The sequence below is a fragment of the Bos indicus x Bos taurus genome, chromosome 3 (genome assembly GCF_003369695.1).
Source record: "Bos indicus x Bos taurus breed Angus x Brahman F1 hybrid chromosome 3, Bos_hybrid_MaternalHap_v2.0, whole genome shotgun sequence".
In the NCBI taxonomy this organism is placed as follows: domain Eukaryota; kingdom Metazoa; phylum Chordata; class Mammalia; order Artiodactyla; family Bovidae; genus Bos; species Bos indicus x Bos taurus.
The window spans coordinates 97,747,675-97,762,767 of NC_040078.1; the positions used below are offsets into that span (position 1 = coordinate 97,747,675).

Below are 15,093 nucleotides of genomic sequence, written 5' to 3' on the forward strand. Positions count from 1 at the left end.
AGAAGCTTTCTTTAAAAATCAGCTCAAAAAGAACCCCGAACCGGTACTGCTGATTTAAGAGTTCCATGAATGCTTTAGCTTCTAAAGCACTCCAGGATTCTTGAGGATTGAGTTGCCTTTGAATCCCCAGCCATACTCTGCTTTCATCTGAAGGTTGGATCAAGGAGTGGATCTTTCAGGATCTCTCAGCAATGACACTTTTCCTTCCATTTTGAATCTCACTTTTTGAATCAGAGAGGCTCTCGGGAAGCAGCATGACCAGGTATGAAGATCATGGAGTCCAGGGCCAGGACACCTCCTGGATTCCAGTGTGGGCCCTGTGCAGTACTGGTTAGCTGACCTTGGAAGAGTGGCTTATTTTCTCTGGCCCTCAGTGCTCTCACTTGAAAAAAAATGCAATCTGCCTGTGTGGCTGGGTGTTTCTGAGAACTATATAGGATATATGAAAATGCTTGAGAAAGAATGAAATGTTCATTCAACAACTACATCTTTAATGTCTGCTGCAGTCCAGGCTTTTTGTCAGGCACAGGAATACAAACATGAACAAGGCATCATCCTTGCACTTGGGAATTCATGGTCCAGTGGGGAAGACAGATTTAACAATGACTATATCTTATGTGGTAGCCACCCCGATGGGGTGGCGATGGATGCCACGGGAGCAAAGGAAAAACACCCACCATGTGTTTGCAGAGAGCAAGTCAGCAGGCCTTCCTGGAGGAGATGATATTTAGGCTCAGACAATTTCAACAATGTACCACGGTTACCACTGTCATCACTGGCTCCCCTTTCTTCAAGGTTCATTCTGTCTGAGGATTCTGCTGAGCCATTTGTAGACATTAGCTCATGTGTGCAGTCCAGGTCAAGGTTGTTATCTTCATTTTACATATGATAAAACAGAAACCCAGAGAGGTTTTTAAAAAAGAAATTTTAAGATCACATAGCTGCTAAGGAGTACGCCAAAACTTAAGCCTAATTGACCTCCAAAGCGTCTAGTCTTCCCAACATAACCTCATTGTTCTGTGATATTCTGTGGGGGAAGGCTGAGACTGATGGAGAAAGTCACTGGAAGACAAATTTCAGCTAAAGACAGGAAAGATTTTCTTAACAGAGCTTTCCAAGAATGGGATAAGCTGTTTGGGAGGATGATGACTACCAGGGCCTGGCGGTGTCATGGAACAAGTGACTTGGCCAAGACTTTGTTGAAGGCATTCTTATTTGGAAGAGGGAGAAATAAGTAAGCTAACCATCTCTAAGGATACAGTTGTTTATGATTAAATCCTGTTATCAATGACAGTGTTCCCTTCCAAATTTTTAGGTGCTCAGTGAAGGCTGGAAAAACTCTGGGAACAACACCCAAATCAATGGTTTCACCTGCTTGGTGACCAGCCACTGGGAAGCAGACAATATAAAGGACCTGCTGGAGTTTTCCATAAATTTGCCCACAGAGCCATACAGTTAGAGATGTTTTCAGTTAAAGAAATAGGGACTGACCCTTCCACTTAAAAAAAATTAAATTTATAGGAAGGAGCTAACAGAATGAAGCAGAAGCTGGAGGTCCAGATTTGGAAAACAACCAACAGAGTAGCTCTGGAGGACAGAAAAAAAGGCTGTTGGCAGGAACAATCTGCCTCTGTTCCACCACAGCAGTGCTGTATGACCCAGCTGCCAGCCTCGCATCACCTGATCCAAGTTTAAGTCCTGAGCAGAAGTAGCTGTGGCCTAAGTCTGGGTTTCTCGCTGCTCCCCTGACTGCCAGGTCATCTGGCCCATCTCTCTTGTGTGGTGAGAGAAAAGGCACCACCACAGTCTCAGCATCTTGTAACGGTAGAGGAATGAACTCTCCCCAACTCTGCCCCATCTAGTCACGGTCAGATGCTGGCACTGACAGAAGAAAATGGACAGATGCCTATGACATTAGGAGGGAAGAGAGCAAGGATATGAACTCAGATCTGCCTGATTTCCAGACTGGGGGAGAAAGCCAGGAGGTCATCCCTGACCACCACTGTCCACTGCCCATGCCAGCCCCTGATGGATTGCAAATCTATCAGTTTACACCACTCATACAGCATGTAGCACAAAACCATGACAAAAATACAAGGAGACAACAACGTAACATTTTTGATTGCCACCATGTGCCAGAACTTGTGTGAAGTTAAAGTTGTTACATGTATTATCTCATTTAATCCTCATCACAGGGTCCTGAATTATAAATGGACATGAGCCTGTGAGCAGATCTTCTTTCTCTAGACTATGTTAGGCTGTGTTTCTTGTGAATTTCTTGCATGGAATTGTGAGAATGTTCATAAGCTGATTATGACTTCACCTGTTCTCTCAGAAAAGTTGTTTGTAGCCTCTCTGTGCTTCAGTTTCCACATCTGCAAAATGGGCATAATAAAGCACTCCCTCATAAGGTTGACATGAATGAAGTATTTCACACTTAGTACAGTACTTAATTTTTGAGACAAACAATATCAGTAACTTCTGTTGACTGTGACCCCTTGATTGTGATGGTAATGATATTGTAACATGCATGTAAAACTCTGTTTCTACTCCACCATCAGTGAGAAGCCAACATCAGCACTTGAGTCATCTAAATACAGAAATGTGAAGCTAAAACAGTGAAGCTACTTGCCAGGCACTGGAGGCCCTTACATTTCCCCTCCCATTCCCTTTATAATTCACTGTCACCACCTCCTCACTACATGCTCTGTGATTTGATCAACCCAAATTGCCCACATTCCTCCAAAAGCCTGGGTGGCTTCATAATTCCTTTCTTTGCTTACACTTTTCCTTCTGCCCCACACCATCAAACATTCGTTCAGTAAGACCCAACTCAAATGGCTTCTCCTCAATGAAGCCCTTCCCCATATGTCCCCACGAAACATTAATTATTCCCCCATGGGATTCCCAGCCCACTTATTTTAAGTGAGAGAGGAAATTATTATTATTTACTCCCCAACCACCTTGAAGGTGAGATAGTCTGAATGGTCCTACTGGTGGTCCCTGATAGAGTCCTTTTTATTTTTTTCCTGAGCAAGGTGATAGGTGGAATGTATATGTAATAAGTTGTAGCAGTAATGTATAGTTAGTCACTGAGTCGTGTCCAATTCTGAGACCCCATAGACTATAGCCCACCAGGCTTCTCTGTCCATGGGATTTTCCAGGCAAGAATAATGGAGTGGATTGCCATGCCCTCCTCCAGGGCATCTTTCTGATCCAGGGATCAAACCCAGGTCTCCTGCATTGCAGGCAGATTCTTTACCACCTGAGAGGGGGGTTAAATTTTATTACTTAAGGAATAGAGGGAAGGGTTTGGGAAACAAGATGGAATGGATTAAATTGTAAGACAGGGATAGAGAGAAAAAGGGGGACATTTGGGCAAAGAAAGACCATCATCAGTTTTAAATCTGATTAAAAATCTGCAAAGAGCAGAATTTTATCCTACAAGTGATGGAGAATCATAGATGAATCTTGATCAAGGAAGCACGATCATCAGATCTGTGTGGGAGACATTCGGGAGACAGGAGAAGGATGGGTACAGTCATTTGAGTTGTGAGCAAGCACAGGGTTTCTGAACTTGTCCCTCAACCTGGGCTGGCCTGGAGAGTGCCTACAGCATGCAAAGGTCCAGCAGTTGGAGGCACAGACCCAGAAACCTGGGGAAGGTTCCTCCTCCCAAGGACAAGTAGGGCTTTGAGTCGGTCTGGAGGAAGAGCAGGAGGAAGAGGGAGATGGGGAGGTCAGAGGTCATGGTCACTTGTCCTAGTGAAGTAATGAATGTGCCCAAGGGAGGTCATGGAGAAGGTGGGCAGGGTAGCTCTCACCGAGCAGGTGACCTGTGAGCTAAGATTAGTGCTAAGTGAGAATGAATCCTGTACCTATCTGGAGGAAGAGGCTTCCAGGCCAAGGGGACAAGCTGTACAAGAGTCCTGGGGCTGGAAGTACCCAGTGTGTTGGAGGAACAGTAGGAGCCCAGAACCTGGCATGGAAGCAGCAGGGGGTGGTGGTAAGAGCTGAGCTCATAGCAATAACAGAGGGAAAGATTGAGGGCAGAAAGAGAAGGAAGCAACAGAGAATGCAATGGTTGAATGGCATCCTCAACACAATGGACTTACGTTTGAGCAAATTTGGGGAGATGGTGAAGGACAGAGAAGCCTGGCATGCTGTAGTCTATGGGGTCACAAAGAGTGTGATATGACTGAGCAACTGAACAACAGCAACAATATTTCTGAGTATGTAGTTCAAACTCTTGCAATAAAAGTTTTACTTAAAAAAAAATAATAACAGAGGGGACCACATGGTCGCTTGTAGCTGGTGGTAAGGACTTTGGCTTCCACTCTGCATCTATAGAGAACCATTTGAGCAGAGAAGGGCCATAATCAGACTTACGCTTTAATAGGATCACCCTGTTTATTGTATGGGAAATGGGGATGGGTATCTAGGATGAGAGGTAGGGTGGGAGGTACAAGGCTGGAAACAAGACCAGGTAAGAGAGTATTGCAATACTGAGCTTGGTCCAAGCTCAAAGCAGCAGTAGAGGAGGTGATAAAGCAGTGCTCGGTTCTGAGTATATTTTGAAGGTAGACACAATGGACTGGCTGTGAGTGTGAGACAGGGAGGAACAGTGTGGATACCAGTGGTCTGGCCTGAGCCTTCTTTCTGGCCCTGTATAGAAGAAGCACATGTGTCCGATGGTCGCAGGGCATGAACACGGAAGTGAGATGGCTCCACAGAAATATGTTTGAACCTCTCCGTGACTCAGTTTTTTTTCCTGTCAAGTGAGAATTATAATACCAGTGCCCTCATAGTGCTGTTGAAAGGAACTGAATTAATACATGTAAAATATGCTCAGTGCTATCTCTGGCCAAAAAAAAAAACTGCACTAGGTAAGTGACATAATGACTGCTCCCACTCCTAACTGTGTTTTGGAGAAGTGAGGAGCTTGGCTTGTCCTCTGTGTACTGACTCTGACTTTGGGTACTGCCTAGGTGCTCTCTGATGGGGTTCGACCTGAACCGCCACTGGCTGGATCCCTCTCCATGGGCCCACCCCACCCTGCATGGGGTGAAACAGCTCATCATTCAGATGTACAACGACCCTGTGAGTAACTGAACCTCCTCAGCTTTTGCTGGTCTGACGGCTTGATCTGGGAAAGGGGCTATGTGGTACTGGGACAGTCCACCAGGGGCTGCAAATGAGGAATTCAGGGTCAAAGTCAGGGAGGGACTAGGCCTGCTGGTCTCTTCTCTGAACTGAACAAGTGCCTTCCTCACCCCTCACAAACACCAGCTTCCATTGTGGAGATCTCATGGAGGAAGGAAATATACCCACTTACATTTGTCAGGGCTCTTGGGTTACAAGCAAAAGAAATACAACTTGTGCTAACTTACAAAGAAGAGAGAATTTTTTAGAAGAATCCCAGAGCCTCATATAGGCAAAGATTGCAGCCTGGCCTCCTGTATCTGTAGGGGACATGTGCCAAGTATCACATCCAGCACTTCTTCCACAAGAGAGAGTGACTCCCTCTCATATTCTAGCTCCAAGTTCCAAGTGGATTGTGCTTGGCCTGACTGGGAGGACATGGCCACCTCTGGGCAAGGCAACTCTGGCCCAAGAGGCGAGGATCTATCAGGACAGGAGAGCCTCACTGGAGTCATGTAGCCAAACTTGCAGTGTGTGGTGTAGGGATGAACATATTTCCAGGTAAAAGGACCTGCTGTTCCAGGAAGATGGGGAATGGGGAGATGCACACTGAGTTTGTTCATAGGGGCAAGACTTTGTGAGAAATAGGAGAAGATACTGGGGTTTCATAGCTGAGAGAACTCTGAAGAGTTATGAGAGATGACAGACATCTTCCACTTGGAGCCAAAGCAAGAGGTAAGGCCGATAGAGAAACAGAGCTTTTTAACCATTAGAGTTGCCCGATGATGGGACGGGTATGTGAGCTGTGAACTTGGCCTTACTTAAAGTGTTCAACTTGAAGCTAAATGGCACTGTCAAAAATAGTGCATGGAAAAAAAAAAAAGAAAAAAAAATAGTGCATGGAGGAGACACAATTGTCTGGGAGACATTATAGTGAGATTGCATGCAAGTCTCTTCCAACGTTGATGACCGTGCCTTATGACCCTCGGCTGCCATCAGGTGACAGACACGATTGCTAAAACAGAAAAGGTTCCAGAGTTGGGGTATTTCAGTGATACACCTGTGTACCACATTTTACTTGCTTTCTTTGAAGATGCCAATAAGAATACCCTAAATTAAAGAGCAGTCTTTACTGGCCAGACAAAAATGTGTACATAAAAGCAAGTCTATTTATCTTGTTTTTACAAGCAAGGATTCGTGAAAAAGTAAGTGCTTAGGTGCAAAGTAGTTAACTCAACAGCCATCTTGATCCTTCTCTGGGAGCTTGCCTCCCTAGGCCTTTTACAGCCCACCTGCCATCAGGGCTTACATAGCCACAGCTTTAGCATATCTGCTTCTTTCTCCAACTCACCCCTCCTTGTCTACAAAAGAAGCTGTTAGCTATGCTCACCAAACTCCATTATTACCCTGAACTCTTGATCCATCCTGACGAGCTTTCCTGGCAGAGAGAAGTTGCTTCTAAATTTTGCAGGAGGTGTCTGTTGTCAACTGAGTTTTTCCCCTCAGAGCTCAGTGTTAACTGCAACCTCCCTGATAGAATCCCCACACCTCCTTCTTCTGCCATCTCCTTCTTAAAGAGAACAGCCCCCACATTTTTTCTGATGTAGTTAATAATGGGTATTCAATAACTATATGTTGAGTTGAACTGGATTGAACATGGTAAATCCTGTTAGGCCTACTGTAATATGGTTTATAGGTTCCAAACAGCTATTCACAGAAGAGATAAAGAGATATGACCAAAGACAAGACATGAGACAGGAGAGATGACAGAGTGCGGGCCATGGAACAAAGTGGTGTTTTAGATGAATCCCCAAGGAGACAACTAGGGGTGGAACCAAAGGGAGGGTGTCAGGTTTGTTAAAGAGAAGAGACCGTCATCAATCTGAGGTCACTGATTTGCTCCCAGGCAACTGGGCCCTTGATCCTGTTACAGAACACCATCAGGGGTTTTGGGGGTATTAGGATATTCTTTGTGCCATGAGTAGGTTGACCATCAGCAGGCTGATAATCAACATACTTGGAAGCTGAGCGAGCTGTGGGAGCTGCATTCTCCCGAAAGTCCACTCCTTTTCTGCCCAGGCAAGGATGTGGGTGGGGCTCTAACGTGGGACCCAAACTGAACTGGGCCAGGACCCCAGCTCCCTCCGTCTCTTCCTCTCTTCTCCCTTCTCTCTCCCTGTGCCCAGAATCTTATTTCAGCCTTTCCTTCCTCTTCCCACAAATATTTATCAAGTAGTTTCTCAGGTATTGTAGTTGAAATAGTGAGCACAACACTAACCCTTACAATCTAGTGGGGAAATGGACATTAAAAAAGTGTATGCATGCTCAGTCATTTCAGTCATGTCCAACTCTTTGCAACCCCATGGACTATAGCCTCCCAGGCTCCTCTGTCCATGGGATTCTCCAGGCAAGAATACTGGAGTGGGTTGCCATTTCCTTCTCCAGGGGATCTTCCCAACACAGGAATGAAACCTGCATCTCTTATGTCTCTTACGTTGGCAGGCAGGTTTTTTATTACTAGTGCCACCTGGGAAGCCCTATTAAACAAGTAAATACTGATAAATATTATAGATTTATAAATTTTGTTGTTGTTGTTGTTCAGTCGCTCAATCGTGTTCTACTCTTTCCAACCTGATGGACTGCAGCATACCAGACTTCCCTGTCCTTCACTATCTCCCAGAGTTTGTGCAAATTCATGTCCATTGAGTCAGTGATGCTATCCAACCATGTTATCCTCTTTCATCCCCTTCTCCTCAGCTGCCTTGAGGGGGAACCAAGAGGGAACTCCATGAAATGCATATGTGTTCAGTCACATCTGACTCTTTGTGACCCTTAGCCCACTAGGTTTCTCTATCCATGGGATTTTTCAGGCAAGAATGCTGGAGAGGGTTGCCATTTCCTCTTCCAGGGGATCTCCTTCCTTCAAGGGGATCTTCCCAACCCAGGGATCAAACCTGAGTCTCCTGTGTCTCCTGCATGCAAGAAGATTCTTTAACCCACTGAACCATTGGAGAAGCCTCATAAATTTTGTTAGGAGTTACCCCCCACCCCGCAAAAACAAAAACAAAAAAACACCTACCTACAGACTGTTATCTATGAGTTCAGGTCAGTTCATTCGCTCAGTCATGTCCGACTCTGTGACTCCCATGTACTACAGCACACCAGGCCTCCCTGTCTACCATCAACTCCTGGAGTTTACTCAAACTCATGTGGATTTTGTTGGTGATGCCATCCAAGCATCTCATCCTCTGTTGTTCCCTTCTGATCCCACCTTCATTCTTTCCCAGCATCAGGATCTTCCCATATGGGTCAGTTCTTCACATCAGGTGGCCAAAGTATTGGAGTTTCAGCTTCAGCATCAGTCCTTCCAATGAATATTCAGGATTGATTTCCTTCAGAATGGACTGGTTTGATCTCCTTGCAGTCCAAGGAGCTCTCAAAAGTCTTCTCCAATACCACAGTTCAAAAGCATCAATTCTTCAGTGCTCAGCTTTCTTTATAGTCCAACTCTCACATTCATACATGACTACTGGAAAAACCATAGCTTTGATTAGACAGACCTTTGTTGGCAAAGTAACATCTCTGCTTTTTAATATGCTGTCTAGGTTGGTCATAGCTTTTCTTCCAAGGAGCAAGTGTCTTTTAATTTCATGGCTGCAGTCACCATCTGCAGTGATTTTGGAGCCCAAAAATATAGTCTGTCACTCTTTCCACTGTTTCCCCATCTATTTGCCATGAAGTAATGAGACCAGATGCCATGATCTTAGTTTTCTGAATGTTGAGATTTAAGCCAACTTTTTCACTCTCCTCTTTCACTTTCATCAAGAGGCTCCTTAGTTCTTCTTTACTTTCTGCCATAAAGGTGGTGTCATCTGTATATCTGAGGTTATTGATATTTCTCCCAGAAATCTTGATTCCAGCTTGTGCTTCATCCAGTCCAACATTTCTCATGATGCATGAGAAATGCATATAAGTTAAGTTAAATAAGCAGGGTGACAGTATACAGCCTTGACGGACTCCTTTTCCTATTTAGAACCAGTCTGTTGTTCCATATCCAGTTCTAACTGTTGCTTCTTGACCTGCATACAGAATTGTCAGGAGGCAGGTCAGGTGGTCTGATATTCCCGTATCTTGAAGAATTTTCCACAGTTTGTTGTAATCCACACAGTCAAAGGCTTTGGCATAGTCAATAAAGCAGAAATAGATGTTTTTCTGGAACTCTCTTGTTTTTCTGAAGATCCAAGGGATGTTGGCAATTTGATCTCTGGTTCCTCTGCCCTTTCTAAATCCAGCTTGAACATCTGCAAGTTCACAGTTCACATACTGTTGAAGCCTGGCTTGGAGAATTTGGAGCATTACTTTACTAGCGTGTGAGATGAATGCTATTGTGTGGTAGTTTGAGCGTTCTTTGGCATTGCCTTTCTTTGGGATTGGAATAAACACTGACCTTTTCCAGTCCTGCAGCCACTGCTGAGTTTTCCAAATTTGCTGGCATACTGTACTTTCACAGCATCATCTTTTAGGATTTGAAATAGCTCAACTGGAATTCCATCACCTCCACTAGCTTTGTTCATAGTGATGCTTCCTAAGGCCCACTTGACTTCGCATTTCAGGATGTCTGGCTCTAGGTGAGTGATCACACCATCATGATTATCTGGATCATGAAGATTTTTTTTTTATTCTTCTGTGTATTCTTGCCACCTCTTCTTAATATCTTCTGCTTCTGTTAGATCCATACCATTTGTGTCCTTTATTGTGCCCATCTTTGCATGAAAATTTCCCTTGGTATCTCTAATTTTCTTGAAGAGACCTCTAGTCTTTCCCATTCTATTGTTTTCCTCTCTTTCTTTGCATTGATCACTGAGGAAGGCTTTCTTATCGCTCCTTGTTATTGTTTGAAACTCTGCATTCAAATGTGTATATCTTTCCTTTTCTCCTTTGCCTTTCACTTCTCCTCTTTTCTCGGCTATATGTAAGGCCTCCTCAGACAATCATTTTGCATTTATTTTGCTTGGGGATGGTCTTGATCATTGCCTTCTGTACAATGTCGGAAAAACCTCCATATGTAGTTCTTCAGGCACTCTGTCTATCAGATCCAACCCTTTGACTCTATTTGTCACTTCCACTCTATAGTCATAAGGGATTTGATTTAGATCATACCCAAATGGTCTAGTGGTTTTCCCTACTTTCAATTAAAGTCTGAATTTGGCAATAAGGAGTTCATTATCTGAGCCACAATCAACTCCCAGTCTTGTTTTTGCTGACTGTATAGAGCTTCTCCACCTTTGGCTGCAAAGAATACAATCAATCTGATTTCAGTATTGACCATCTGGTGATGTCCATGTGTAGAGTCTTCTCTTGTGTTGTTGGAAGAAGGTGTTTCCTATGACCAGTGTGTTCTCTTGGCAAAACTCTATTAGCCTTTGCCCTGCTTCATTCTGTACTCCAAGGCCAAATTTATCTGTTAGTCCAGGTATTTCTTGACTTCCTACTTTTGCGTTCCAGTCCTCTATAATGAAAAGGATATCTTTTTTGGGTGTTAGTTCTAGAAGGTCTTGTAGGTCTTCATAGACTCTTTCAACTTCAGCTTCTTCAGCATTATTGGTTGGGGCATAGACTTGGATTGCCGTGATATTGAATGGTTTGCCTTGGAAACGAACAGAGATCATTCTGTTGTTTTTGAGATTGCATTGTTATCTATAAGTAGGATGGTTAAAAGTTTCAGCTTGTCTGGGGCAGTTCTGTTTATACCTATTCTGAAATATTTCTTAATAGTGATCCTTTCTTCTCTCAAAAATGTCCCTGTTTGGATGACAAATTAAACACACTCTCCATACTTAAAAACCATGTTAAAGTACCAACACAATACCTGGTGTGTTGCAGATCCTCAACAAACATTATTTATATCCCATTCAAATTCACATTTGACTTCAAGAGTTCACATGCCAGCTGCAAACACCACAGTGCCCCAGGCATCTGCCCTGACAGCTTTAAATGCATTTCTACCCTGGACCTTCATTGGCGCAGACGTCATCAGAACCACTCAACCCCAGAGCAATCTGAACTGCCAGGACAGCTTCTGACCTTGTTTCTAAATGCCCACAGCCTCCCTCCTTCCCTCCCGGTGGCCTCTGCTCACACAATCAACAAGCAGAGAATCAGGAAAACCCTTGCTGATGGGCAGGGTCTGTATCTGTGAGCATCGTCATTCCTCAAAGAGCTGGTGATGGAGGAACTTTGTGTTGGGTGCTGGGAATAGTCAGAGCCGGTGTCGACCTTAAGGAGTTCACAACCAGGTGGAGACAGGCACTTTAGGTAGATGTTCTAGGGGCATTTGTGAAGGGAGGCACAGGGGTGGTTGGAGCCATAGAAGGAGCCCAAACCAGGAGGTCACACCTGAGCTGCTGAGTGAGGGATGCTCTGGGCAGGGAGGGCTTTCTAGGCAGAGAAGACATCTGAGCATCTGCCTAGAGGGCAGCTTCCTCGGGAGGCTGCCAGTCATTTGGCGTGGCTGGTACTTGGGACAGATAGTGATAGGGCATTACAATATAAGGCTTTATTGGAATAAATACAGACTATATTCTCATGAGAATGAGTAACCACTAAAGGAAGTGACAGGATCAGGTTTGCATTTCAGAAAGATCCCTCTGATGCCTGGAAGGAGATGGGTTCAGAGGGTACCAGCCAGAGGCTGGAGACCATTAGTGCCTGCTGCTGGAGGGCTGAGAGGAGGAGGAATCTGGAGATATGATAGAGGGACATACAAATGACTTAGAGACTGATGGGAGAGAAAGGAGAGCTGCATGACGCCTGCAGTTTGGCTTGGACAATGGAGTAGAGGGGATGCCGCTCCTAGGATGGGAACCCAGGAGGACCAGTAAGCATGGGGTCAAGTTTTAGATGTGCTGGTGTTGAAGTGGAGCAGGAGTGAGTCTCCTGAGTGAGTCTTTTTGTGTCCTCACCTGGCAACAAGGGCCTTCTGTCTTTGTGTTAATGACATTGTTGGCTTCCAAGTTGCTTTCCTAGTCCTGTGCTTACGACAGCCTCCACCCCTCTCCAGGACTTGGATATTGAATGATGACCTTGACAAAGGAGTCTTTAAACCCAGAGGACTGCACTGACTGTCAGATACAAAGCGTGTAGTGTCCCACTCCCAGGACAGCGCCCCGTGGTCAGTGTGGCCCTTGTTTAGCAGTTGTGATTGATTGTCCCCTAGGGCAGAGCCTAGCTGGTTCAGTCACCTGTGCCCATCAGGGACCTGGGCTGAGCAGGCCTTCCATGTAAATGCCAAACGAATGATGAGGTGAACCCAGAGCTTCTGTGACTTGGTTTTTATGAGTCTCCTTATGAAGAGGAGTGACTGGACCACAGTTGTTCAGTCGCTCAGTTGTGTCCAAGTCTTTGAGACCCCACTGACTGCAAGCGCCCCAGGCTTCCCTGTCTTCCACTATCACCTGGAGTTTGTGCAAGTTCATGTCCACTGAGTCAGTGACACTATCCAACCATCTCATCCTGGATCATAGACCACTCTGCAGTCTCCGCTCCCCCTCGGAGTGGCCTGGATTCTGCTGACACCAGAACGGTGCTTTTCTTTACTCAAGGCTCTGATCCTTGCACACAAACCTTGGTTTTCTTACAACCTGCTTAGATAGCCCTAAACTCCTAGGGACAGAACCTGAGAGTTTAGGACAATCTCAGTAGATTTCCATGTTCAAGACCTTGGTAACCGCAGAGATACAGAGATTAAGGAGGCAGGATGTCAGGCCAGGAAGAGCTCACAATCTAATAGGAAGGCCAGACCCTCATGAACAATGTTAATCCAAGGCAGTGAGGAATGTGAGCTGTAATAGAGAAAATACAGTGCTTTGGGAAGATGGAGGCTGAGGGGAGATTAATCCAGTGTGTGTGTGGCGGTGGGGGGGGGGGGGGGGGGGCAATCCAAGGAAGGTTTTTTCCAAGGAATTTGGACTGGGCCTTTGGGAGTGGGAACTATGTTACCAGGTGGCTATGGTCAGGGATGAGGGAGGTGACAGGGAAGGGGAGAGGGCATTCCAGGGCCAGCTGAGCCACAGCGTGGAGGTGGAAGAGCTCGGCTGCAGGGGTGGGTGTGCAGGGCACACAACAGGGCAGCTGTGAGGAAGCCCACGGGCAAGTTTGCACACTGGGCTAAGGAATTGGGCTTCTTCTTGTAGCCCAGTGTTCCCCCTTTCATTAAAATCAAAGACCTAGGCCCTTTTAAACCTGATTTTTAGTTGAACTAAATATAATAACTGTAAAAAAAAAATTAAACAGGAGAACAAAATGATGCTTGTCAGTAATATTCCAGCACACAAGCTCTCTCAATCTTGAGAATCAGTATTATCAGTGAAGAGCCATCAAAAATGTTTGAGCGAGGGGGAGAGGTCGATAAATAGTACTTCCATCCATTCAGTCACCCAATCTAGAAACCCCAGAGATACCCTAAAATGTAAATCCAGCCTAGTCTCTCTCCCCTGCCTAAAACCTTCCGGTGACTCCCCATTATTTGTGGAATAAAGGCCAATGTCCCTGACATGCTATTCAAAGGCATGCCCTCTTTATATCCAGGGCTGAGCACAGAACACGGCACCAGAGAGAATATTATGTGCAATGATAGATGCATTAGAAAGTGACTAAGGCCGCAGCATGGAGACGAAGCAGGTGCTGATGGCAGTGGTCCAGGGGAAATATGATGTGCCTTGAACTTGAGACCAGGGCTGCTGCCAAGAAGGACACCCGGGAATGGACATGGGAAGAAAATAGGTCCCCTGCAGTCCTTTCCTTGAGCCCCAAAGTCCCTCAGAGCCTCAAGGCTGCTTTGTGGAAAGGTTTCTATGCTCTGGGGTGATTCCCCGCCTTTTCCTAGAGGAGAAAGGCCTGTGTTGCTATAACAACTTGGCTGCAGCTCTTTTAGACAGATCCATTTCCTTAAATCATTTAAGGAAAATTAGCTGCCATAACAACATGGAGCAGTTTTGCAAATAGAGCAACACAGGGCTGTGGGTTTTTCCTTGCTTGCTTCCTGTAGTCCTCAAGATAAGCTGCTCTCTTTCTGTCAAATAAATAAATAAATTATAACACATGTACGTGCAAACAGAGCAGTCGGCGACATGGTCACAGAACATAGAACCAGCGCTCATTCCTGCTACAGACACACACAACATAGAAGTGGGCAGAAAATGCACACATTCACATACGTAAATCGGAAAATGTTGTTGCTGTTGTTTAGTCCGCTAAGTCACATCTGACTCTTCTGCGACCCTATTGACTGTAACCTGCCAAGTTCCTCTGTCCGTGGGATTTCCCAGGCAAGAATACTGGAATGGGTTGCCATTCCCTTCTCCAGGGGATCTTCCCGACCCAGAGATCAAACCTACATCTCCTGCATTGGCAGGCGGATTCTTTACTACTGAGCCACCAGGGAAGCCTAAATCGGGAAACATTTTTATGTAAAAACATAAACATGGTAAATAAGAGACAGACACAAATGCACAGCCAGGACAGTTTCACATTCAGCTAAAAAGGAAAGAAATGGCCCATGGGGTCTGTTCTTAGGATGAGCAGAGGGTTCGCTGGTCAGTAGACCAGAAGGCCCTGAGATGGTGACTCTTACTAGAAACCAGACGGCACCTGCACGTTTGTACCTGGCAGCCTGGGGGAGAACCATGCTAGTGGAAGGGAAAACCCACCCGGGGAAGAATGAGAGGACAGGGGAGAAGGTTGTCCCTGTCCCATCCCTGTCCCCCCAACATACACTTAGCAGTAAACCAGGAGACCAGGAGGCACAGCCATGGCATTTTTGGTGGTATACTTCTTTATCCCCATGGCAGGATGTTTGTCAGGCCCTTAGAGAGGCAACGCCACTCTGGGTGAAAACTACATTGCTGGGGAATTTGCAGACTGTCTCACTGAAGCCTCCAGAACTCTGGACTG

General features: G+C 45.4%; 1 protein-coding gene and 1 long non-coding RNA gene across 4 annotated transcripts in view; one reads left to right on the forward strand and one right to left on the reverse strand.

Annotated features, from left to right (window-relative positions):
* Positions 1-15,093, forward strand: part of AGBL4 (ATP/GTP binding protein like 4) — a 1,469,133-nt gene that overhangs the window by 1,348,914 nt on the left and 105,126 nt on the right. For all 3 annotated transcript variants that reach the window (XM_027537317.1, XM_027537316.1, XM_027537319.1), the window contains one exon: positions 4,989-5,100. In XM_027537317.1, the coding sequence (XP_027393118.1) occupies positions 4,989-5,100 (112 nt within the window). The remainder of the gene's footprint in view (positions 1-4,988; positions 5,101-15,093) is intronic.
* Positions 1-15,093, reverse strand: part of LOC113889914 — a 42,163-nt gene that overhangs the window by 18,843 nt on the left and 8,227 nt on the right. The window lies entirely within an intron of this gene.